This window comes from Pithys albifrons, chromosome 10 (assembly GCF_047495875.1).
Source record: "Pithys albifrons albifrons isolate INPA30051 chromosome 10, PitAlb_v1, whole genome shotgun sequence".
In the NCBI taxonomy this organism is placed as follows: Eukaryota; Metazoa; Chordata; class Aves; order Passeriformes; family Thamnophilidae; genus Pithys; species Pithys albifrons.
The window spans coordinates 16,240,654-16,266,972 of record NC_092467.1 but is presented as its reverse complement, the minus strand read 5'-3'; the positions used below and the strand labels follow the sequence as shown (position 1 = coordinate 16,266,972).

Here is a 26,319-nt window from a genome sequence, read left to right as displayed (position 1 = left end):
CAGAGAAAACTTGTTTCTTAAGCCATTAGCATAGTCAGTGCCAGACACGCTAAAACACATAGATTTATAAATTTAATGGTAATTCACAAATTATTTTGCCATCTTGTTGCCCTAATCAAGACAGACCAGCACCATCCTTTCACAGCTGTGCTTTTAAGTTCTGCTACAGTATCTGTAATGATTCATTACCAGTTGTGTGGATTATATTCCACTCCTCTATTGTCAAAGTAGAACAAACTTCCATCTACATCAAGAAGTCTTTACCCCTCCACTTACTGTGTTATGCAGCTCACACCACCAGTATGGGCACACAGCAGCATCTGGGATCTTCAGCTTTTCTGCAGGATGAGGCAGCTCCCCCCAGAAACAGGTCCTGCATGGCCAGAACCATCTAGTGATAGCATGGCTTGTACCAAGAATGCAAGCCAGGCTTCCGTGGAAACGTGATATCGAATCAGAAGTTCAGCTTTGTGAGTCGAGTATCTCTTGTTCTGGAAATTAAAATCAGATTATGTCCACTGATGGGAATTTGGGATTCTATTTGGGATGTTTTGGGAAGATGGGTAAAGGTAAAGGAGTAAGAAAGTCCAGTGTATTTCACAATGTAAAAAAAAAAAAAAGTGATTCTTTGCTTTTGCTGTCCTTTGGGAATCCTCTTCATTCTTACATCAGTAGAAAGTACCACGGCAAAGTAACTGTGCTCTACAGTATGTGAAAGAGGGTCATGAGAACTGTAATCCTCTAAGGAGAAGCATTCCACCCCCAGCCCCAGAAGACAGAGGCAGCAGAGTATCAGACTATTGCAAAGGCCAAATGTCTGTATTTTAATAAGTTAGAAGAAATCCAGATATAGAAACCATAGAGTCACTGAAATGTTAACACATTAATATATTTTAAAGCAAATATAACACAGTGTACACATTAAAACCATTTAATACAAAGTGAAAACCATTAGATGCACCTACTAATGCAGATTTTTGGTTATTTTCAGCTTTCACTGAATCTTGGAAACTATGCTCTTCATTTCAGTTACACCAGCTTAAGTGGTGAAACTGATCTATAGCAAGCAAATCACTGCCTTTTCATCCACCTGGGAAAGACAGCACCACTGCAACTGATAGGCTCTCCAGCAGGGCATCCAAACAAAACAGGCTGTGCACATTTGCCGCACTTGCTAAGCTATACAAGAAACCAGATGTGAATTGATTGCTGCTTCTGAATAGTAAAGCTCAGTAAGTGCATCCTCGCTGTACAAAAAAAAATATTAAACTGACAACATAGAAAACTGGCAACAGATAACCAAGTCTGCTTAAAATATACACATATGATACATAATTATGGCCATGCTGGCCAGTATGTAAGTCTGTTCATAAGCAAAGCTTTAATTGCACAAATTAGAAAAATGAACAAATGCTTTTACAGAGCAAAGCACAAGCTTTGGTTTATGCTTAGACGGTGAACATTAAATCTTCCATTTTTATTATAACATCTATTAAGAAAAATAGCTGTTTCTCTACGAATAAACACTCCATTCCACACAATGAAATGAAGCTCAGTGTCTTATTCAATGAAATCTTTAACTATATCTACACTGGGAATGTATTACATCTTTATTGAAAGCTACTCAACTACAAAAAGTTTGACTTACCTCATTCACAATTCCCCAGCCCTCCCCCTGGTTTTAAAATGCTGCATATATAAAAATAACTCCAATATGGCACAAAAGTGGGATTCTAAAGTGAAGGCAAAGGATAAGGGGGCAAAGGGAAGCCTCCACCGGCAACATCAACAAATTGCATACAGTCCAAGAGAAATTTGCACCCTATACAAAATGAGCTTCCCTGTGTTCCAGTTCTTGGATCCTCTTTGGTCTCAGTCTCTGGTAAGCAGGCTTCAGATCTGTGAGGTGAATATCCTCTGAGCTAGCTTTCTGTTCGTTTGTGTTTTGTTCAGGATCACCTGTTGGAAGTGCAGAGCTCCTAGCCAGTTTCACAGTATTTTCCTGGTGAAGAACAGAGCCAGCACTGGTTGGTGCACAAGCTTTAGCAGAAGAACCATCTCCATTTTCTTTGGATTTGTTACCAGGTGGTTTATAAAATGTCCCTGGGGGTGGTTGCAATGTTCTTGGTGCCCTGACGGCAGCAAGAGGATTAACATCAGGACCATTCTCTTCTGTAGCTGTCGTTCCTGATCCAACAACAGAATATGGCTTACTAGGAAGAATGGCAGTAACTGAGTTATCAGTGGTGCATGATGATGATGATAAAGCACCTGCAGTTCCACTCTCAAGGGCTCGGTTCTCCTGGGGTACATTAGTCACGATCATTGCTGTCCTTGCTGTGATATCATACTGTTTATATTGCTTGTCCCAAGTTTTTCGCAGCATCTGGGTATCATAACAAGGAAATCTACAGCAGGGATTAACAGCAGGGACTGCCTTCACCTCTGAAACTTCTTCAATCGTAGGGCTTCTGCCCAGCTTCTCTGAACTTACTGCGCCTGCATTTCGTGAATTTCTTTCATTCAGAACACATGGAGGAAGTATTCGGTCTACAGGCAGACTCACAGGGCGAGAAGCTGCTTTTGTCCTTGGAACCCGCAGTGGGACTCTGGTAATCTGATGGTTAGGTTTTGCAGGAAGTAAGTTAATTTTACAGCTGTCTTCACCTACAGAAATTAACGGATCATTGTCCTTCTCTGAAGCTGGACTCACAGCATCACCTAGAAACACACAAATAGATGCAACTGGACCTTTGCACTACATATAAAGAGAAGTCAGCAAGACTTTATTAATGATCCTTTGGCAGTCGGTATTTTAATGGCATAACAATTTTTAGGGAGAGCTTGTATGCATACTAGGAGTATCCTACTCTAACCAAGTGTTAGCATTTCAATAGCAGTAAAACATGTACTATGCAGCTGTAACCAAGACACCAAACAGAAAACGGGCAGACACACACTATATTTTTTTGGCTGGTACCTTCCCATCCCTGAATATTTGCAGTTTTAGTATGTTTCAGGATGTGGCACTGTTAATGTACAAGACATGACTGAACTGGTAGCAGTTGAAAATCAGTATAATTAAAAGGGATTATGCACAGCTACTCCTAAATAAAGTAGATGAAATCATACCTACATTAAAACAACCCACTGCAATAGCACAGGCAGATAAACAGAAAAGAATTTAGAGTAGGTTAGCAAACCTAGATTTTTTTGAGCAGAAATATTGATATCCAAAATGCTCTTAGCTGATGATTCTGTCAGAGAATTACTCTTCCCAAAGACTTCTGGTTTAATTCCAGTAAGTGGCAATGATACACATTCTGGGGGAAACAATGGTCAAAACACATTCATTGCTGGGTATTAGTTTGTAACACTATAGTAGATTTCAGAAATCCACAATCACAGTGTAATTATGGCTTTGTTTTGTTTTTTGTTTGGTTTTTTTTTAAAGGGAAAAACTAAAACAGTGTTGTATTCTCTTACCAAGTACTTTAAGCTCAGATTCCATAAACACAGGTTTCTTGAATGCCTTTAGAAAGATTTAATTCTGTTGTTCTTACAAAAAGAAACAGCATATCGAGCAGTGGCAAGCAGGTTTTATCACTTGCTTCTGTCTAATTTGAAGAGCTACATGCACAATAATCTAATGCATCTAGAAGTCCTTATTCATTCCCCCTGCTAGAGTTAACAGCATACTAACCAGTTACAGATGTTTCTTCTTGTTCTTTTGTATTCTTCCTATTGTTCGATTCCAAAAACAGTGCAGCTGTTTCTGCAGCTCTGCCTTCACTTGGAGCTATTAGAAAACCCTGCTAACAAAAGTCAGAGAAAAAGTAAATGAGAACTCAAGAGAAAATGCACTAACAAGAAGCCAGCAAAGATTTATTAAAAATGGGCTCTGGAATGCTGCAGCATTTAACACAAAAGTTAAGATGGCACAAGTAACATTCTGGCAGCACAAGAAGAGTCACTCACTTCCTTTACAGCAACAAACAAATTCCTCTGCTGCTGTGGCTCCCTCTCATCTGCTGATAAAGCAACTCTGACCGTAACAGCTGTTTCTTCGGACTGTGTTGTGCTCAGAAGTGGCTTCAATGAAACATCAAATATCTTTTCATAGTGTGTTATGAGCAGCTCCACCACCCGAGCCTGATAAGGGTAGTCCACAAGCGATGACAGAGAAACTGTAGCATCGGTTTGACGTGGTCTGAGCAGAGTCGGGCCAAATATTATGCCAAGGTTGCTGGCTGACATTTTATTTTCATCAGACTGTTCTGTTACTCTGCATAAGGAGGGGGAAAAGAAAAATCAAAACACATTCCCAGGAATTAGAGGGGTTTATTGCTTCCAAAATAGTTTAGATATTAAAACACTATCTTATGTCTAAAGAGGGATAAAGGACAATGAAAAAGTCAAAGTTGGTTTGGTAGGCAGATTCTTCAGTGCAGACTGCATTTAACAGCAACTTGGACTCTCCAAATAGGATGTTTTTATGTCCTATATTTTAATGTTATTTGTGGCTATTTGGCATTTCTGGTGTTGGGAAAAAGAGCATCTCACTCTAAGTAATAACATAGTCGTGGTCCAATATTGCCCATTTTTATTGGTAGTCATCAGGTTGTACATTGTCATACAAACCAGCATTTGGAGGACAAGGAAATGAAATGTAACTGGAGAATAGTTATTTAAGAGACATGATACAAGTCTCAATTTTCTGTTAACAGCCCCCAGATCACTGCTCTGTCTGGGTCATATCATGATTAAATCTCATCTAGATCCCTGCACCTGACAGTAGTTACTACTGGCTGACCACGATGTGAATCAATAATAATGGAGCTCAGCGCTTTCCCTGCTTTATTTCCCTTTCATATTCTTCTGTCACTTGAGAACTCATTACATGGAAAAAGCAACAGCAATGGAACAATGTCTTCTAAGGTATATGTGATTACTTCCTCTACAGTCATTAAAATGGTACAAGAGATTGCCAGCATGCAGCTGTTTGTTTTTCAGCATCAGTTTGAATGTGAAGTCTTCTCTCACCTGTGAAGGTGTCCAATAAGGTACTGAAGAGTGTTATAGTTTGGTCCAGGGAGTTGTTTCAGAAGATCTTTAATTTTAATGATGATTCTATTCAGTTCAATACAGATTGACTGTCTTTTCTTTGATTTGGGACTAGCTTGTGTAGCATCCAACTCCTCATTAACATGCTGGCTTTCTTTTGCAAGTCCAATGAACTCGTTATAAAGCCGAAACAAAACCAAGGGCTCTGGAAGCTGAAGAAATAAGAACATTTCAGAAACATGCTCAAAACTGAATTTTAATTTGTTTTCTCCCTGATTCTCTTCAGCTTTGTCTGGTCTATCATCTTTTCTTAGATGATGACATTGTATAATTCTTGTTCATTAGCTCAAACCCCAATTTTTTCAAACCCAATCCTAGGTAAAGAAAACACTCTTCCTACACTATTTCCCAGAAATCTTTTGCCAGCCCCTTCCTACAATAGCTGCAGGACTGAGCATTTATCAATACTTTATTGAAATAAGATTTCAAGAAAAAGGTAAGATTTCAGGAATGTGACTGCTATGAGATAGATGTTACACCGCATGTGCTCAATTACTGTAATAACAGAGGCATTACTTAATTTTCCGGTCTTTGATAGTCTATCAGTAGTATATGATTAATTTTAATAATCAGTCTCAAATGGTTTAGCTCAGAATTCTGTCTAAAAATGTTTTAACTGCATGTTTCTAGGACTGCTCCTGTATTTAAAACAAGCAGGTTTACCTAACACCAACAGATCAGCTACAAAGGAGGTAGTAAGACCAGAAGAAAACATTTGATTTTTTTTTAAAGTCCTGTTTAAAATACAGCACAGTGTCTCAAACTGGTACCCCAGTATGTAGCATGCTACCTTTTTACTTGGATATGTAGGCAGGGTACATCTTGTAATTTTTTAAAATCACTTAATGGCAACGATCATAAGACTGGAATGCTCATCTCTGACAGCCAGTGTAAGGAAGAGGACAGGACTATGCACCTAAGAACTATTCCTTTCAGGGTTAACAAATTTTCAGAGCAACTCAATAATTTCACTTGGCAACATCGCAGCTTTGTTTTTTCAGATGCTTATTGAAACTGGTTTGGAAAATTCAATCATGAAACTTTAGAGCTCCATTTAGAAAAAAAAATGGATAGTCCCTACATAATGAACACATCCTAACCTTTATGAATGTTTCATGACATTTTTGTTAGCAGATATTAACAATATATCAGCAACTGTCTGCACGAGGAGGCAAGAACATGGGAATCTTTTAAGCTTCAGGTAAGACAGGTATATTCACTAATCAGAAAGGTTATAGAAACTAAAGCTTCACCAAGAGCAGACAAGCAAAAGCTTGTGCTGTGTGTGGTACTAATATTTAAGGAGCTGTAACACCCATGTGGAATACCATGTAATACCGGCAGCTTTCCTGCCCTTGTCACAGGCTCCATGTGAAAATAAAGAAGTCTGCAAAAATACAAGGCGCTCGTTGAACCTTCTGCTGTGGGACTGCTGAAAAGGATTTTGTTTTCCCTCTTGCACTGAAGAAATATATTACAGTACTTTGGTTTTCCATCTGACCTCTCAATTGCATACCTGGCGGAGATACAGCTTGAGAACATTGCTGATATCATGTGCATAGAGTTCAGAGAGCTCAACCAAATCCTTTCCATTTTCAAAAGCTTGACAAAGCTTTTCAACTCTTGATTTGGCTCCATTCACACGATAGATGCCCTGAAATTAAAAGAGCAGCACAACCCTATTTCAATTTGAAAGGAAAGTGTAGAACATAGAGATATTGACAGTACAGCATTAACACCCAAAGAGAATTTGTTTTTAAAGAGATTGTCTATAAAACTTAAGCATGAACAAACTTGAGTATACCTTGACATTGAGTGCTCTGCTTTCAATTTCTGATGTACACTTTTTGATGATGAAAGGAATGCCATCAGGAACATTTTTAGCAGCTTGGGCAAATTCCACTCCAAACAAGTGAAGCCTTCCATGAAGCTTTTTGTGCCCACACTGAATAGCTAAAGTCTCTAAACATTTTTTATGGCATGCAAGTGAACACTACAGGGGAGATAAAAAAAACAACACAGTTTGATGCAAATTGACACCCTAAACAATATCTCTGATGTTTGTCACCCCATACATGAGCAAAAGGCAAGATTTAGTAGTATGTTGTGACTCTGCTTTGAGTTCATAGTGATTATATGAGCCACAAACTCTATAGCCTTTATACAGGAACATAATTAAAGTTTCCAAAACTCCCAACTTCACATAAATCCCAAGCAGAAATGTAAACTGATTCTCCACTTACCTCCTCACATTCAGCTCCGTGAAATACCACTAAGCTGTCACACTCTCTGCATTTAGATGGAGCTCTCAGCTTCCTTAGTTTGTGTGTTTGAGCTGCTTTAGACATAATAGCATTTCTAAAAGGTCCTGGAGAGCTGGCAGTTTCAGATGTCAGATCATTTAAGCCTGGAGAGAATTTCTCTGTTATAATCATTTTAGTATCTACTATTAGGATAGTATTTATTCTGATTTTTTAGAACTATGCTGCAGAACACACAATTCTCTAAGTGACAGCAACTATCAAAAACATTCCAGTCACATGGAAGCAAAATTACATTACAGTTTACATAACAGACACATTAACTATCAAAGAATTTTACATAAAAGTGGAATCAAACAATGATTTTTGCATTTTTAAATATTCCATTTTTCTTCTGTATTAATGGCATGTGAAAATATGAGGACATTTAATTCCAGCTGCCCTGCAGTCAGGCAACAAGTCATGAAAGTTTCATTTTATGTATTTCAAGGTCCTGTACAAGAAGATGAGAGATGGCAATATGTTTTGGCCTGTAGTGTTTCTGAAATACTTTAAAAAAATGCTTTGCAGCAGGGAAGAGCTAACCCACACCCATGGCAGAATGCATATAAAATTTAGAAAAAAAAATTACTGATTCTCAGTGTCCTATAACAACATGAGACTATTTTCTAGAGGATTCTTAAACTGGAAAGAACAGCAACTGGTCCTTTTTGTGTCCTGTTTTTTTCAAGCAATTTACTTAAAATGCTATCAACAACTCTGTAAACCAAAATCCTTTGTTTTACAGATAACTTAAAATTAGCACATGAAGTAATTGTTCAGAAAACGTCTTAAAAGCTCAAACATTGATTAAGCATTACCACTACAAGTGAAAGTTTGCACTCATTAACACACTGCCATACATTAAATCTTGATCTAAATTATTATTGTTAACCACAGATTCATTAATAGATAGAAAGCAATGTATACATTTAGGAAATAAGGACTAACTGAAGAATTTCCTAGAGGCTTTACTGAGCAAGTGCCACAAACATTTCAAAATTAGTTTGTGAGTACTGTAGAACTATTCCCATAGAACTATTTCTGATAATCCAGTTACTCAGGTTACCTTTGGCAACATTGTCTTTATACAGTCAAAATTCATTTAAAAATTAGAAATGGCCAGGTTAAATCTGGGACAGATGTTACTGAACTTGCTTCTCTTAGCTGAAAAGGGCAGAATCTCAGTTATTACCCTAAACATTTGGATTCACTCTTTTCCAATTTTCCAATTACCAACTCTATGTATCTGTGCATTTTACTTCAAAGTTTAGAAGTTACCTTACATAAGCCAGAAGACACTAGAAATGTTCAATGGCTGCCCATATAGTTAACCTGAAAGTACAAAGACAATTCTGCACCTCTTCATTAACATGACTTGAACATTATTTTTAACCTCAAGTGGATACATACTGTATTGCAAAACAACGCTGTTGGTAATCAGAGCCTTGTTAAAGTACTTTTCTTAAGCACATTAGAAACAAAAGCAACAAAAAGCATCTTCTGGGGACTTCAGGTATGGAAACAACATTACCACAGTCTGAAGGAGATGGTGGCTCTCTTTCATCAAGATCATCTGCAGATGACATAGTACCAGTGGAAGGTGTTCGGGGAAGTCGTCTCTTAAAATCCCCTAGCAGATGAGAAGAATTTTCAGGAAGCTGTAATTATCACTTTTACCTAACTGTTCATTTTCGTTATATGCTCTGCCCCATACTTGCTTATCTAACAGTGATATCTCCATTACTGTAAAACAGCACAAAGAGAAAACTTCCTACTAGTACAGCAGTGAGCAGAGCTGTACCTGGGCTGGCAGATGGAGAATCCATGGAGCGTGACTCGCTGCTTCCCCCTGCGCTTTCAGAATCACTGCACATTCCTCCACTCTGGTTGCCAACTGACCACGATCTGAACGGTGGCGGCCCTCGTACTGCTTTTGAAAAGAAAATCCACTAATTCCAAATGTCAAGGACAAAAATTACTTTGTCTTTTATTTAAAGACTATTGATTACATTCAAAATAGGAAAACATTGCGAAAGCTACATGAGCATGCAATATAGTGAAAAGACTCATCATCATATATTCCTGTAAAAGCTTCTCGATCTAAGAAAATTAATTTTAGAAACTGGTATTTGTGCTTTCACAGAAATCAACACAGTATTTACAAAACCAATGGATTTTCAATTGCTAAGGCTAATTGAAATAGTTTAGTCCACTGAGCTTGACAGTACTTGCTGTTTGAATTGCATCTTTCCTTTCTTGTCAAAGAATTTAGGGTATGCATATAGTTTTCCATTTGTCCTTATTATGCTCAAGTACATAATGCTTTCTAGGCTTCAAACTTTATAATACATTTTTAACTGTTCAGTGCTACACTTCTGACTGAGACATCAAGTGTACTTTTTAATTTTTACTTTTTTACTTATCAGAGACTGAGCTTCAGATGAAATACAGAACTACCTTGAATATCTGTGTTGCTGGAAGACCTCTTCTCTCTAACTTTTTGTGAACGATGATAAATTGGGCTTCCCACATCATCTAATGTCTGCGCAGGAAAATCTCCTGAACACTGAGATAAGTTACCATGTGATGTATGGATGCTGTTTGTTGACTGCTTATTAAAAACCCTTCAGGAAGAAGAAAGTAATTTGAAGAATGAATAAGACAGAAATGAATGAAAATCAACATATTTTTAAAATCCCTGGGCACCAAAAATGCTTTCTTTAATCACTACTCATGAACATATATATTTTACATGTAATTATTAAAGTCCAAATTAAAAAAAAATAAAGGTAGACATTTCTTTAGATTAAATATGTGTGATTTTCCAGCGCTTCCTCTCTATGCCATGAATCAGCTTTTCCACATCTCTGCATGATATTATGAACGTTATCTGGCAGACTTTGAAAAAGCAGCCTATCTGTTCATCTGAACATCAGAATAATTCAGAAGCCATGGCCACCTATGGCTATGTTTTCCCCTCTAAAAGATTCTCTGCCCAGCCATCAGGACCATCCACCTATAATGTTAATATGCTGTGCTTTTTAAAAAGCACAGAAAATATGTTGATGGTACCAGAGAGTCAATCTGTTGTGAAAATCTGCTCTCACGATAAGGACAGAACACTGTTAATGGTAATTAATGTAAAAGCTGAAGCACCCTGTGGACTAAAATGGCCTGCTGGCCAAGTTTAGCAGTCAGAAAGCTGTTCCTTAATCAGTTCTACCCTATCAAGCGTAAGGAAATAGAGACTGAAAAACATTAAGATTTGGATTTTTTCAAGCTACTGTCCCTTAAATTAATGCAGACCTAAACAACAGAAATGATCACTTCAAGTACATGAAGAATCACAAGGCCTGACAAACATAACAAAAGGGGAGTGAGGAGGAGAAAAAACACACTCCCATAAATCTTAAGCAGTAAATAGCTGGGAGAGCACACAAAGAGTTGGAAATTTCATGCTCACCAGTTTCTCAGAGAGCTACATAGTTAAATCCCCCTAAGTCAAAGTTTATGAGTATAGCCTGAATCAGTCTTAAAAGGCAGGAAATTTACAGACAAGAACTAAGAATCTCAGCTTTAACTTTGAATTTCCTGGCTTTTGTTGGTAGATGTCTGACTCAAGCATTCAGTTTTTTGTACTTAGTTTCCTTTTGAAAAACTATGACGACACTTTCCTGCAGAACTGTGAAACACACAGATTGGAATGGATATGCTGGTGCTTTAGTGCCAAGATGACTATTTTACAACAAATTAAAGGTAGAAAAGCATTTGGCACGCTGACACAAGGAGCTGGGTTTTTGTCTTGAAGTCTTTACTTCCACATTAGCTGGATCTTTCACAGATTAACAGTAAAAAACTTCCATTTCATATAGGTTGGAAGAAAAATGATTAAGTTATAACATGTCCCTACAAACAGACTCAGGTTTTTTTAGTCACATAGCAAGAGACAGAAATGGAGCAATACTTCCTGCCAAAAAGTTGTCAAGTGTAAACAATATGAAAGAAGCTACCGTAGCAGGAAGGCCTGTAGGAGAGGAAAACTACCTCCTCAGACTTTCTAAACTGATTATCAAATACTACTGCCACACAGCACTACCAAGTCCAAAATTCACATTTTTCTTATTAACCAGTATCTACATTAAAATAGTAACAAGTCAAGTCTAGCACAACAATTGTCAATGTTTTAGCAAGTCTTATTGCATGAAATGACATTCTGCTTTGGAATTTAGAGGCAGGTTTTAATGCCAACATTATATATAATCTACCAAAAGATGGGACAGAGACAGAGAATGGTAAAGCATGGTAAAATACCAGGATTCTTTTAATTCCTCCAAGACCAACATTTTACTGCTAAGCCCATTTGCTTAGTATTCCATTCTAGACCAAGCAGATGCCACTTGCTCTTTGGGTCTTACCCATCGACCTGGGAGCTCTGGGTTTCAAAAGAGCCTGATTCCATAGGAACACCATCCTTTGGCAAACTTTTCACAAACTTTGAATACTGCTGACCAGGGTCATAGAGCTTGGCACTCTCACAGAGGGACTGGCAGTTGACTGGAAGAGATACAACCTGAGCATGCTGCAGCTGGAACAGGTTAACGGTTGCCTGTTGAGAGAAAAAGACTTTCATTATTTGGAGATCATTTACTAGATACTCACACTTTGTTCAACCCAAATTAATATCCAAACAGAAGATTATTTAAACAGTAAGACTAAAAAAATTTCAGAAAATAGAAATTTCAGAAATATGTTATTTTGTGGAAGATTCCTGAAAGTCAACTGTAAGAACTTCATCTGTAATACAGATATTAGTATTTCTCTTCTCTCTGGGTTATCAAATCCTCCTGGTCGCAAAGACAATTCCAATGGCTTCCCAATTTGCATTGATCAAGATAAGCAGCAAGGGTTTTTTGCTACCAAAATGTATTTTTCATGCTCTGAAAGGAATTTCAGTCAGCACTGTGATGATGAAGCACTTGGAATTCCAAACCCAGGTGAACTCCATGTTGCCTTGAGACATGAAACAGACAAAACTCTATCCCTACAGAAAGACTAACTGAACACTTTCTTCAATAAATTACATCGTAACGCTTTTAAATGATTTTATCACAAGTCAGAGACCAGAAAAGGGGACTCTGTGTGGCTGCTTTCTTTAGCTTTGGGGTTGCAAAGTAGTTTGCAATTTATATGTACTTGACCTGACAAGTCTAAGCTTTCTACTGGTCTTACAGGTCGGTTTTGGGGTTGCCTGAGGAGAGGTGTGTGTGTTTGAAGTTTTAGTTTCCCTCCCTGTCCTGGCATTAAATTGTCCTTTTCTCATCTAAAAGAAAAATCAAAAGAACAATCTCTTGACATATGTGTTCTTAAAGCTTTTTCAGAAATTGTGCATGTACAGTTTTGACCATCCTTTCCTTATTTACGCACAATAAATTAATACATTCAATTAGCTGCAATTGATCCTGCAGTAATTAAGACTGCCATCAAGACTGGCAGGCTTTGTGCTGAAGCGTGTTAATGACCATTCTGTGCTTGATCCAGATGTCTTTGTTAATGAACTAATGAAAGTAATGGCAAATGCACTCAAGCAACAGAGGAACATAACTGCTATCAATACTCTTAAGGGATATTTTACAAGGTTTGTGTAGTGAGGGTGCTTGCAAGGCCACAGCTCATGAAACACCCAGAAATGTTCAAGACATGTAACTCCCCCTCGCTTTTTTTTTCCCTAATGCCTATCAGAAGGAGAACACCACAGAAAAAATTAAAAGTTTTCTTTCTTTTTCTATTGGCTTAACCTCTGTCCTTTGAAAACTTTCTATTTTAAGTGGTAACACTATAGATGGGGCTTTTTTACTTTTAACAATATTTATAAATCTGTGCAAAATATGTTTTAAAAACCATGCTTACAGCTTTAAGAGTAAGATCACACTGGTAAATAAGCTCCCGAAGCTGTGTTAAAACATCACTTTTAAAGCTTTCCAGATAATTTCTTTTTTCTTCAACCTCTGCCATGCTTGCTTTATAGTGTTCACTGGCCTCTTCAGCCTGGAGAAAACAAAAGTATAAAGGGCTGATGGAGTGCAGGCCTTGATAACAGAAGCAAAAACAAAAAAACCCACACCAGATGCTTGTAACTGGAGATTGCCATTTAGGATAAGAGCCCAAAAGAGCATAGCACGATTAAAATTAAATTATAAACTGAACTCTTACTTGAACACTTACATTGGGAAAGCATGAATACAGACAGCATAGGCTTAACTTTAAAAGCAAGGAACAAAATCTTTCTACCTTTTGAAGAGCTTCCTCTTCCAGCTTTCGTTTTTTCTCCAATTGCTTGCTGAAATCTTTCACAAAGCTTCCACCTGTGCTCAGATGTTCCTCCTCAGCACGAGCAGTGCAGGATTTTGCCTTTTCATACTCATCCTGACGCTGTGCATATAACAACTTTGCTTTTCTTAGAGCAGCTTCAAGCTCTTGCTGGAGAATGTAATGAAAGACAAAACAGAAGAATAACTGATATTAATTTTTCAGTCATTTAATATGATGTTTGAAGAGGGTGTTATGTAAAGGTTTGTACGCTGCAGTCATTGAAAGATAACCCCTTAAAATACTAGATTGCCATGGAATTGAGAGTTACATGCTACTTCCAACAAGCCCTGCAAACTCTACATGTGAATATAAGTTCATAACAGCCTAGTTTGAAAGTTTCATCCCTTTGAAGAATTTTAGACTGAACCATTAGATATGAAAGAATTACCAACCATTTTTTTCTGTTCTCGCTGCCAAAGCTCCTTGATATCTTTCCTTTGTCTATCCAATTCATTTTTCCTCCCAAGAAGAGGCTAAATAGGAAATATTAAGAGAGCTCATTAAAGGCTTATAAGTTGCAAGTTCATTCTTTTAAATATTCTGCGGTGTCACAAAACTTTTAAAACCCCTAAACAGTATTTTGGCCTTTTTCTTTAAGCTTACCTGCACAAATTTGTTAGACTGGAGAGCAGCAGCTGTTTGTTGCCAAAGTTGATTGTTCTCGATATCATTTTGAAAAGCATTAATGAATATTGATTGGAATGGCATATAATCCTAAAAATTACACAAAACACATTAGTGTTCTAGGTAAGAAAGGTATACTGACATTCTAAATGTTTGTATAACTGAATCAGATTTTCACTTAAGTTTAGTAAGAAATTTATGTGTGTGGAAGTCAGGTATGAATGCAGAGTATTACTAATTACTCAGCTGTATTTCATTTTACTAGGAAAAAAGTCCAAATCACAAAGCATACAAGACTTTAGACAGAAAAAAGCATATTGTGAAAACTATTCTGCATATTCAACAAAAGTAATACAATGTAACCAAATTTCCAGAACAAATGGAAAACATAAAATACAGCAGATCTTTTAACCACTGCTTTGTGGTATAAACCCATTCTGTATCAGCTTAAAAACCCACTTCTCAACATCCCCAGATTTTGCATGTGGGCTGGGCATTCAATACAGATTTCAGTCTGTGACAGAGCCCCTAATAAGGTGTACTCACCTGGTGCCCAACAATAGCTTTAGCAGTTTCAGCCATTTTTGCTACGTTTTTAGCACACTCCACTTCTGTTAAAAAAAATTCACAGTTAGTGTTTACACTAACAGTTGTAACACATGGTAAATGCTTTTTACAGTCTTCCTTTAACAAACAGGCTACAGGAGGGACCACCTTCACTTTGTTACAGGCCCTTAATTACAGGAAATGCACGATAGTTCTGTCTACTTCAGTGGAACAGTTACTAATTTAGAAATCACATTATTGACAGTCTGCAGCACAGAGGCCTGACAACAGATTTAATTTCATCATGACAAAGCTGATTAAATGCCAGAAAGAGCCACTCACCCACACTAAGCTTTTTTTCTACCCAGGCGACTACATCCTTGGTGTATTTTGACCACGCTTTGGCATAGGCCAGAGCCGACTCGATCCCACTGTCATTCCTCAGGAGCATGCTATCCACCTCCTCTGCTCGAAGATGTCCTGCAAATAAAGCAGCAAACACAAAGGAGTGATTTTTAGACATGACCACACACTGAGAGCAAAGCCAGTATTAGCCAACTGTGAATGCTTAAGCAGCTCTGATCTTGAGTTGGTCTTTAATGCTGGTTGACTCTAAACAGCACTGACAGAGGTTTTAGAACAAATTAAAGGGTCATAGTATTTTAGCTGGAGTAGTCATATGGCCAGCATAACTTTCTTCAAGAAAGTGACCCAACAAAACACCAGTCATATGATGACATACAGAAGTGCTTCAGGCCTTGCTTGTTTTCCCCCCCAAAAAAGCAACCAAGTTGATTATTTACAAATTAATAAAACCTTTGCAATAGCACTTTTTTTACAGTGAAGTTTTAATGGCAGCATGGGTGTAAACAAGTGGCCAAGCACCTTACTTAAAACATTTTTAGAAACAATAAAACCCACAGATACAAAGTGGTGTTTATCAATGTTAAATGAATTGCCTACCTTGAATATCATCCCTCTCATGCAGTGAACCCCCAGACTCCACAGAAAGATTCTCAAAAGACTGGTGTACAAGAAACAAAACATTACGTTAGCAAGGAAAAGCCCTCACTGGAACTGACAGGATAACAAAATAAATGGCATTATCTGCCCCTTTATTTTTTTTGCAGATAAAGCAAATTGCACCGTAACTCCCTCTCAACTAAGGCACAACTCTTTCTAACCTCCTATAGCTGTCAAATAAGACATAATGAACAGTAAGGAATCATTATATACCTTTAAATCAACCACCATGAAAGAGTCAACAAGATTTGTTAAACAATTGAGTTCCAGCTTTTCTTAGATCCCTATCCATCTTCTAAAAACCATTTCATACAGACCTAATGTCATGTAACAGCCATAATTCTACAAGCCATTAGAATTCTGGATTTCTTCCTCAAAGAAATAAAGTTATTTCTCCTAAATTACTTGCAAATGTGCACAGCTGACTAGTAGCACTTGCTAATGGAAGCCCTGACAATCAGTACAACCTGACAGAATGTAATCCAATAATAAAAGGAATTTAGCACATCATGTCATCCCTAGCTTTGACCTCATGCTGCATTTTGCTACCCCTTTAATTGTGCAAGTTAAACTATTTGTAGGACTGTGTTGTAGATCTGACTGCTCAACAAATTTAAATGAAGAAAAAGTTTACACTATCCCCTTAAAAACCAAACCAAAACCAAGAAAAATTACAAACCCTACATAATTTTAAATGGATAAACTGCTCTTGACAACTTTGAAGCACAGAGCAGACAGAAAACAAAGGCTAAGAAATAGCTGCAGAGTGCCCTTAAGTTTTACAAGAACAGCTTCTTTCCATTTAAATTTAGTGCTGGTTTATTTTCAGACGTTTGCTAAAACAGGACACAGTATCAACAATGCAAGTAGTTTTGGTTTGTTGGGGTTTCTTAATGTAAAAGAAAATGGATCATAAATCCTATGAAGATCTCTCAAGAATAATTGCTTACTTCACAGAAAAAGCAGTTTTTCCATAGACTAAAACATGACAAAGGAAAATCTCTTCACACATTTTGAAAACTTTATCCTAACTCCTTTATTATGCTCTTAGATGTGCATAGCATCAAATAGCATTCAAATAGCTTGTTGAGTAATGAAAAGTCAGACATGTCTCTTCCAGTGTATTCTAAAGTCCTTCTGTTTTTAATTAAAAAAATATCTTTGCTTCCACCTGGTATTTCTGGTTGCACTACAAAGGGCTAAAATGAGAACAAGGACATTTGCTAAGATGGGGTATACATATCAGTCAACTGAAACTTCCAAGTGGAATGCCTGAAGTAAAGAATGTAGACTTCCCTGCAGTCAAGAGAAGCAAGATCAGTGTTGCCCATCCTCCTCCTCCTCGGATTCTCAAGGGAAGTCCCTAACTAAACCGGCAATTAAAATCTTACTTCTTAATCAACCCTCAAAAAATTTACATGCTAAATTCTACCAGAATGCTATGCTCTATCTAAGATACAGCAGGCTGCTATGATCAACCATTGAACACAAACATCTACAGTAAAAGTTAATATAACTCTTAAACATTTTGCATTTAGTTCCTTCTAACACTGAACTCCCAGCTGGCCTCCAAACTGCTCTCCGAATTGCAGATCCAACTGAAGTTATTCATCTGTTAAATGTGTATTTATTTGCCTAAATGAAAATGCACTTAAGACAGATTTCTAAGAAATTGAACTATGTTATTCTACCTGCTCCAAAATTTGTAATTGTTCACCTCCACATCAAGAAGAGACACTATAAAGAAGGGCTTTTAAATATAAGCTGGTGACTTCTGAAGCACCTAGAATAGAATTCCTTTTTCATTTTAGTGTATTCTAACTTCTTTTTGGCCTTCCCCCACTCCTGTGTTCAGAAGAGTGATCTTTTAGGCAATCATTCACTTCAAAATGCAATATATAAAAGACCATCTTATTTCACAGGCATATATTTTTGCAATGCAAAACCACTTCAAGATTAAAGTGTTGGCAAATTCATCACCTTCCTTCTCCTGGTGAACCAGTTAGACGAACTAGTACTTCTTCAAATAATCTCATTTAACTTCCATGACATGCTGGCTTCTATGCTATTTTATTTCATACTTCTTATCAGTAACCTGATTCTAAGTTTGCTGGAAACAGTTTTCTGTGTGGCCTACATATTGTTTAATGAAGATGAGTAGCAACTACAGAAGCAGAATTTGTATGATAACCCATCTTTCTCTCATGTGTGTTATCAAACAGAGACAATTTAAAAATACCACATCTCAGCTGTGGCTGCACAGCATTGCTGTGATCAAGTCTGTGTGAAGGAATGCAAAGCTTTAAGTATGTTTCAACAAAGCCTTTAAAAAAACATACCAAAATGTTAAATTTTTAACCTGAGCTTGTCTTACATACTGATTACCAACTGCGCTTGCTTTGCATGTAACTTCTAATTTTATTTAATTTACTTGAAAGTCTGCTTCTAGATACACAAAAATTCAGAACAAAATTTAGTACAGAGCATTTTTTAGTCACACCTTCAAAGTGTTTAAAGGGGAGTTTAAAATGCTAAAGTTTTTCTTTGACTACCTCTAAGTTGATAGTTCTCTTAGTGAATTGTTGCTGAAACAGTTACAGCACAAGATGAATTCTGGAAGAAGAGAGGTTTATTTTGTAATGAATATTAGTCTTTAAAAGCCAAAGAAGAGGTCATTAAGTCTTTCGTTTCTAAGTTTAACAGGTATATTCTAACTACTACAGCATGCAAATCATTCTTGATCTTACTTTTTAGTATTTATTTTCACTTCACCACTTTAAAAATCTCAGAAGCAATTACAGCAGGTTATCATTTACATATCTGAGCGCTTGCCCTGTTGAGTCACCACTATCTTTTAGAATCCATTGAAGTACTGGGACCCTTGAATACATATTTTTTATGAGTTTATTGTAGGTTTAGCACTCAGATGACTCCAAGCATCCCAGCCCCAAGATGCACAGAGCTCCAGTGGAAATGGAAGTCTCCTTTAAAAGATATCATTCCACACTCCAGGAGAACGTGTTTAGCCTACCCGACTTCTCCGAGATACAGGAAGTCCCAATGACGAGCCATTGTCTACATCTCCCATAAGGAAGTCTGAAACACTGCCAGAAAAACAAAGAATTGAATTGTGTTACTTCATTACTTTACCTCACCAAGCAATTTTGTATCACTGAAAATAAAAATTTGGATAAGGTCTAACATCCTTTGAAAGTTCTACAAACCATTTTTAGAAGTCTTATATTCCCTGCAATTTCTATACCATCACAGATTTCCTTGTTAAGAAAAAAACCAAACAGACAAACACACAAAGCAGTAAAATTAATCTAGATGTGGTTCATTTAAATTAGTTTGTCAATTAATATTTGTCCAAAAGAAAACTAAAGTTTTTGTTGTTGGGGTTTAGTCTTAATTTGATTCAGCTCCACTGAGCTCTTTAAAAACTACTGCATTCCAACTTACACGTTTCCAAAGGTGAATGCCAATGTGTCAATGGAAGAAAATATTTCACTGAAGAATTCTCTCCTGTTTTCTTCGTTAACTTCTTTGAAGTTCACCGCTTAGATAAAAAAAAGAAAACCAAAGGGTGAGAGGTGAGGTCAGTCAAGGGAGTTTTCTAGGCCTAAAGATGAATTTTACACAGTCTCCTGCAGAACACTCAACATTAAACTTTTCTGAATAATTGAAAAAACACAGTTTTAAACAACATTAGTTAGAAAGTAAACACAAAAGGAAAGAAATTAACACAATCCAGATACTTCCCACAATGAAATCAGATTATGTTTTCACTTCCTGTATCTTCCCACTTAAGAAGCAGCTTTGTGTGGGAACATGTTGGTAATGTGATGGGAAGTCAAAAAACAGTAATTCACCAGCAAGAGTCAAAGCACACAGCAGCAGCACTGCAAAGCAGCTCAAAATGCAGTCAGATATTTGAAAAACTCTTTTCTGAGCAGAAGTTTTAGAATTCAGAACAGGAGCAGTCATTTATGGGATTGCCTCCCCAAATGCAATCCAGAACACAGCATTTCTGGCTTGAGTACAAGCAAACAGAAAGGTATCAAACAGTAGTGTCCATTGCAAAAACCCTTTCATAATTAGCTTCACAGTCTGACAAAAGCCCCTCAGTTTTTCCTGCTAAAAGTGGATAAGAAACTCAGCATAACAGCTGATAAGATCCACAATAAGAAGAGCAGTGTTGCTAGACAAACTAGGGAGTTTAAACTGATCACATACTCAGTCACTCAACCCTGAATATTTAGGAAGCTTCCATGACAAACTGCAATAATGAGACAAGAAAAGAATGATTCATCCGGAATTTCTAATAACAACTACCAAACAAGAAGGAGGGAGAAAGGAGAAGACAAAAAGCGCAACTATTTTTGTCCATTTCCAACTTCACACCATCACTGGCAGCAATGACTCAGGCAGAGGTAATTCACCCCATTCACCACTTTTTGCAAAACCCATAACAAGGTTAATTTCTGTATTTTCCTTACATTTCAAGTAGGAATATGGAAATAATAGGCTATAATGTTTTATAGAAGTAGCAAAAACAAAATAATGTTAAAATGTTGCCCATTCTATACACATTTTCTTACTAAATTAAATTAACAGGCTTTAATCTTAAAAAGTATTCAAACTTCCTGCCAGGTGCCTAAACACTAATGGGTAACAAACAAAGAAAGTACAATAATCTGCTCTCCCATTAGACTTCCTTTGTGAAAGGAAAAGTTCTTAACCAGTAAAGTTACACAGCCAAATCCATTCCTTTCTACAGAGCACGTCAACAGGCCTGCAGAACATTTTTGTAACTATTTCTATACAAAGCTATTACAGAAAATACATACTCTTCTCATGGCCTATTTTAACAATTACTTGCAGATATGGAATAATGTGTTCCAATAAGCCTACAGCAAAAAACAATCACCATATACTACAAAAATATTACCAGTCTCTGTTGCCACGGTTCAGTGCTAAACTACAGCTTCTCCCACCTCTTCATTCTGCTACACTTTGTCATTGCATAAAAAAAAGGCCTCTGGCACCTTTGATTGAAATCAGATTTAATAAAGGTCAACAGATGAAAATTTTTTTAACAACTCTGTAAACAGCAGTGGCTTTTCTTTTTTTTTAACTGAGGCTAGTTGAAAATCTCAACTTTCCAGAAATAATGCTGCTTATCCAAACCTTGCATTCCAAACTATTAAGCAGCAACAGTTACTATGAGACCTATTGATTACCAGCCACTAATGACTGGAAAAATCACTTGAGTGCCAGCATGAACTGCAAACTGTTTCAAAATTAAAAGGAACTAACAAAAACTGTCAATACATTCAAAGCACTTACCACTGAAACATTTGTATATCCATTAGTCGGAGTGTCTTCAGAGAAACAGAACTTCTTTCACTTAGTTAAGAAGAGATTAATATAGGGAGACTTTCTCTAAAGAAATGCCGCCTGTTTCGCTCTGCCTTCCTGTTCCAGGAAGAGTTTTGTTAAGGTTTACAGTTCATATGCCAGGCAAATCCTTTCTTTTCAGGATCCATCCCAAAAGGAACAACCGACTTTTTCTGAATTACCCCTTCTCACAAAACAGATCAGTGCAATTTCTTTGTAATTCAGTAGAATACAAACAGCTTTCTTCTAGCTTACCACCAAAGGAATGCTGAGGTACTTAACATCAACTTTAAACCACGCACTCTCTTTCCCCAGGACATCCTGACTGCACACAATAGCTCCTGACAACAATGAACTACAGTAATCCTGCCATGGCTGGAAATGACAACTATCTATCTATAGTTTTACAGATTTCAAAGCAAGTTTACAATTTGTCAACTCTTTTAAGTAAAATTTCAGATGACACACAATGAACGTCAGAAAAAAAATCATACAAGAGTGATACATTAAAATCCAAATCAAGTATCTGAAATGCACATCTAGCTTATAGTGGACCTTTATTTCCAAAGCTGTCTTAAAACTGAGGTGGGTGTGGCAATCTCATCAAAATGCTGCAAGATGCTGCAGCATTTCAGCTCTTCAGTCATGCCATCAAAACATTTCTGAATCGAGCACAGAGCAGGCTGGGGAACCCAAAACAGCCATGCAATTTTGGAAGTGAGAATCCCAAGAGCTGAAGCACAGCCTGAGGCCATTTGAGTAATGCCTCTGGAAAGCTAAGAAGAAGAGGCTACAACTGCCAAGATCCAAGTGCAACCAGCACCTTTAGAAGGTGATGCTTGGACAGTTCACACAACCACAGCACAACTCCCAGGCACACAACCCATGGGACACAGCCACGCAGAATTCACCTGCTCCCTCAACACCCTCCCCACAGACACATGCGGGACTGGCAGCAGCAACACTGCCCTGCCAGCTCTGCAGAGCCTGGACAAGTCAAAACCCAGCCTGCAGAATCTGCTCTTTTCAGGCCAATTTTCTCGTACCTAATAGACATACATGGTAATATCATAATCTATTTTTTTTAGACTAGGAATACATCTTCAATCCATACTTTATTAGCTGGCTGCTAAGCAGTAAGCAACTGGATGACTTCTTAGAACTGAATACCTTTGCAACCAATTTTATCTTTAAACTCCCCAGAACACTTTCAAGAAACTTTCAGAACTATTTCAAAAACAAAACCACCACCCAAGCAAACAAAAAAACCCAGTTAAGACCAAAAAACACTCCCTCTCCCCAAAACAAAGACTTGCAACACTTCTTGCTATTACCTCTCTTCTTTAAAACTGTATAAAATAAATGGGGAGAGAAGCCTGAGTAAAGACCAGCAGCACAGAGACGGGAAAGAGGCAGAAGAGTATTCTTTGACTCTCACAGCCGGCAAGCATCAGCAGGCTGTCCGGGCCTTTCTTAGTGCCATATAATTTTACCAGCCTGTACTTCATACCAGGTTTGGCAGCCTCCTCAACTTGAGCTTGATGCCAACAAGACAAGTTTGAAGAACTGCTTTCCTTTCCCTCCACAATAAATTTTGCTCTGAATTTACATCACAGATAAACCAACAAAATTTAAATTACTTCATCTTCTTTGAGGTATTTCATTTTGATGCAGAACTACTACAAAAAGCCTCCATGCCTAAATAGGAAATTTCTACAAGTGCAATTTTCGGCTTTACCAGGAAATCTATGTTCAGTCTAATGATTCCGTTAAGTCAAGAGCTGTAATTTAGAACAAAAGGACAGTACAAAGTTGAATTCAGCATGGGATCAGGTGAATCATGTACTCTGGGGCCATCAACTATTTAAAGGCACTAAGTGGGAAAATAACAACTATGAATATCATGGTGTGTCAAACTGGGAAGTAAACAGGAGTCTAAACAGGTTCCAAGCAAGACGTTTCAATAAAGTTTCAATCCTTCCAGCTCAAGTAAGGTGTCATTTAAAAGACACTCCAGTGTAAGTAATAGAGTCCAAAGGGGCCCGGTGAACCAGTCATGTCTGAGATATAATCAGAGAAATCAAATGTGTTACATCCCATCCTATCCCCACCCCACCACTTTCCTTCAACCTCAGTCCCAAAAGGTACCAGTCTGACATTATCTGTTCTGCCAAGCACCATTCTCAAGCATCATTTAGCAAGATTCAGGTAACATGTTACAGCTAGTTTTTCTTTCAATCTATCTAAAAGAAAAAGCATTAGGCATCCAGAGAGAACTACAACCACATTTGTATCATTCCAATTCTAAGGTTCTGAGAGGCTTGAAAGAGGGACATAAACACCCTAATTTTTGTTAGCATTCAAAATACTTACACTTGCAGTAATTTAAAGGGAATGGTCTATCTGCACTGGACATTATGTTTAAAGCACACCACAAACTGTCAGTTATGAGAATACTTCACTAGACAGTCACTGAGGTTCCAAAGTTATTGTAACTGGTTTATGAAGAGCAAATGGCATTAATTTGTTAAAACAGCAATTTTTCCCTGTATGAAGCTCCAAAGACAAACTATATTTGAAACCCTGGCATTAAACAACAACTCAAAAAATAGGAGGTGGAATCACGTATAAATCCCAGCTTGTTTCTATTTCGTCCTGTCCTAAATAAACATCACAAGTTTTCCATGCCAGGTTAATTTTCTTCCCAGTCATAAATCTGACCACAAATACACAGTGCTTCCATATCTTTTTATAGTTCTGTCCTCTAATGACAAGAAACAGATGAGTCACATGAACTTCTTTTATAATGTCACATGAAGACAGACAGGGAAGACAGAGGAAAAAAGATACTGGTTCTGTTCTACCAGCTCCTCACATTCTTGTAGCTTCCTGTTTATTCAAAAGCTACATTAGTGAAATAACCACAGCTGAAAACCTGTGAATGCATGTGTTACAGACAGGCCACTGGAAGCAAACTTGAAGCCTAAATAACATGCTTACAATTCACCAGAACGTGCTGTATTTTCACTTCCACTTCCTCAGTATCAACAGTTTGAACACAAACATGGAGCAGTATGATCCTCACACAAAAACCAGCTGCACAAACCAAACAGGTGCTACACACAAATCGTCTTCACATATTCCACAGGTTATGTTGGGGGGTCTGTTTTCATACAACAAAGGTTTTGCTGTTCTCAGAGAAGCAGGACTTAAGTACTCAGAAAGAGCTGAAGTCTCGTAACTCCCCAATTCCATCTCTAGAGACGTGAGGAATACAATACGGTCAGAGCAAAAACTGACAGGCATTACCAAAATCTTCATATTAAAGTAGGTGTTTGTATCAATGGCTACAAATATTGAGGTAGGACTAACTGAGACCATCATCTTTAGTGTGATCTAGAGTTCCCTTTCCTTGCAATTGTGTGGCCAGGTCACACAGTCTGGATCACAGGAACAACAATTTGCCACAGAGCATGTTTGTGTTTACTTTAGCCAAAGAATCATAGAATGGTTTGGGTTGGAAGGGTCCTTACAGATCATCTGGTTCCAACCCCCCTGCCATGGGCAGGGACACCTTCTACTAAACCAGGTTGTTTAAAGCTCCATCCAACCTAGTCATGAACATTTCCAGGAATGGGGCATCCACAGCTTCTCTGGACAACCTGTTCTAGTGTCTCACCACCCTCACAGTGAAGAATTTCTTCTGTGCATCTAACCTAAACCTGCCCTCTGTCAGTTTAAAAGCCATTTCCTCCTTGCCCTGTCACCACATGCCCTTTGTAGAAAGTCCTTCTCCAGCCCTCTTGTAGCCTCCTTAGGTACTGGAAGGGGCTCTAAGGTCTCCCCAGAGCCCTCTCTTTTTCAGGCTGAACAACCCCAACTTTCAACCTGTCTTCATAAGAGAGGTGGCTCCAGCCCTCTGATCTTTGTGACCCTCCTCTGGACTCACTCCAGCAGGCCCATGTCTTTATATTGGGCGCCCCGGAGCTCAGTGCAGTACTACAGGTGATGGGGGGGTCTCGTGAGAGGAGAGTAAAGGGGGAGAATCCCACTGCTGGCCATGCTGCTTTTGATGCAGCCCAGGACTGGCTTTCTGGGCTGTGAGTGCACCTTACTGGTTCATGTTGAGCTTCTTGCCAATCAACATGTCCCAGCTCCTCAGAGCTGCTCTCAATCCGTTCTCTGCCCAGCCTGTGTTAGTGCTTGGGATTGCCCTGACTCAGGTACAGGACCTCACATTTGGCCTTGTGGCACTGACCACGAAGTCTCCACAGGTCCACCACCTCTCAAGCCTGTCAGTGTCCCTCTGGTGGCATCCCTTCCCTCCAGTGTGTCAGCCACCCCACACAGCTCAGTGTCAGCATCAAACTGGCGGAGGCTACATGCGATCCCACTGTCCATGTCCCCAGCTAAGATGTTAAACAACATCAGTGCCAATACCAACCTCTGAGGGTACAACGCTGTACTTTGGATGCTGTAGCAGGAGTCTTATAGCTCAATTTTCAGTACTGTCAAACCATTCCAATGAGAAAATTATTCACAGAGTTAATGTAACTAAGTTGGGGAACAAAGTCAAAACTTGAGCTCTGTTCCAGCTCAAGGACAAAGACTGTTACCATAACAACATCTACTCCTTTCATGCCTTTTTTTCTTTAAGAAGTGTCTCATCATACAAGATAATTTTTAAGACAGTTCAAGTGAGTTATGCCTGAGCACAGACTTTTCTTTTGTACCTAAAGTATGGTCTTACAACTCGACCAACTTGAACACATTTGACAGAAAAACAGAAGCCATAACTTCTCAGACATACCAAGATAATTAGGAAACAAGAGGGGAAAACCCCAGAACAAGGAGAAACACAATTTATGTGTCTCTGAAGGAAGGTATTCTCTATTATTTAACACAGGCAAGAGGTGGAGATTTGACCTGA

The 26,319-nt window shown here is 38.0% G+C and overlaps 1 protein-coding gene across 7 annotated transcripts in view; it reads right to left on the bottom strand.

The window, feature by feature from the left end:
- Positions 1 to 863: 863 nt before the first annotated feature.
- The window catches only part of ARHGAP29 (Rho GTPase activating protein 29), a 50,494-nt gene continuing 25,038 nt past the window's right edge, over positions 864 to 26,319 (bottom strand). Inside the window, exons 4-24 of one of the 7 annotated variants that reach the window (XM_071564900.1) lie at positions 19,452 to 19,548; positions 19,021 to 19,093; positions 15,930 to 15,990; positions 15,309 to 15,446; positions 14,967 to 15,031; positions 14,400 to 14,510; positions 14,189 to 14,269; positions 13,716 to 13,904; positions 13,335 to 13,472; positions 11,843 to 12,033; positions 9,885 to 10,051; positions 9,229 to 9,357; positions 8,959 to 9,057; positions 7,368 to 7,531; positions 6,929 to 7,117; positions 6,641 to 6,778; positions 5,044 to 5,276; positions 3,979 to 4,285; positions 3,704 to 3,815; positions 3,204 to 3,323; positions 864 to 2,721 (exon numbers count right to left, since the gene is read on the bottom strand). In XM_071564900.1, the coding sequence (XP_071421001.1) occupies positions 1,823 to 2,721; positions 3,204 to 3,323; positions 3,704 to 3,815; positions 3,979 to 4,285; positions 5,044 to 5,276; positions 6,641 to 6,778; positions 6,929 to 7,117; positions 7,368 to 7,531; positions 8,959 to 9,057; positions 9,229 to 9,357; positions 9,885 to 10,051; positions 11,843 to 12,033; positions 13,335 to 13,472; positions 13,716 to 13,904; positions 14,189 to 14,269; positions 14,400 to 14,510; positions 14,967 to 15,031; positions 15,309 to 15,446; positions 15,930 to 15,990; positions 19,021 to 19,093; positions 19,452 to 19,548 (3,701 nt within the window). In that variant the 3' untranslated portion in view covers positions 864 to 1,822. Of the gene's footprint in view, positions 2,722 to 3,203; positions 3,324 to 3,703; positions 3,816 to 3,978; positions 4,286 to 5,043; positions 5,277 to 6,640; positions 6,779 to 6,928; positions 7,118 to 7,367; positions 7,532 to 8,958; positions 9,058 to 9,228; positions 9,358 to 9,884; positions 10,052 to 11,842; positions 12,034 to 13,334; positions 13,473 to 13,715; positions 13,905 to 14,188; positions 14,270 to 14,399; positions 14,511 to 14,966; positions 15,032 to 15,308; positions 15,447 to 15,929; positions 15,991 to 19,020; positions 19,094 to 19,451; positions 19,549 to 21,338; positions 21,649 to 26,319 lie in introns of those variants that run through there. The other 6 variants (XM_071564899.1, XM_071564893.1, XM_071564894.1 and 3 more) reach the window with 6 other exon arrangements.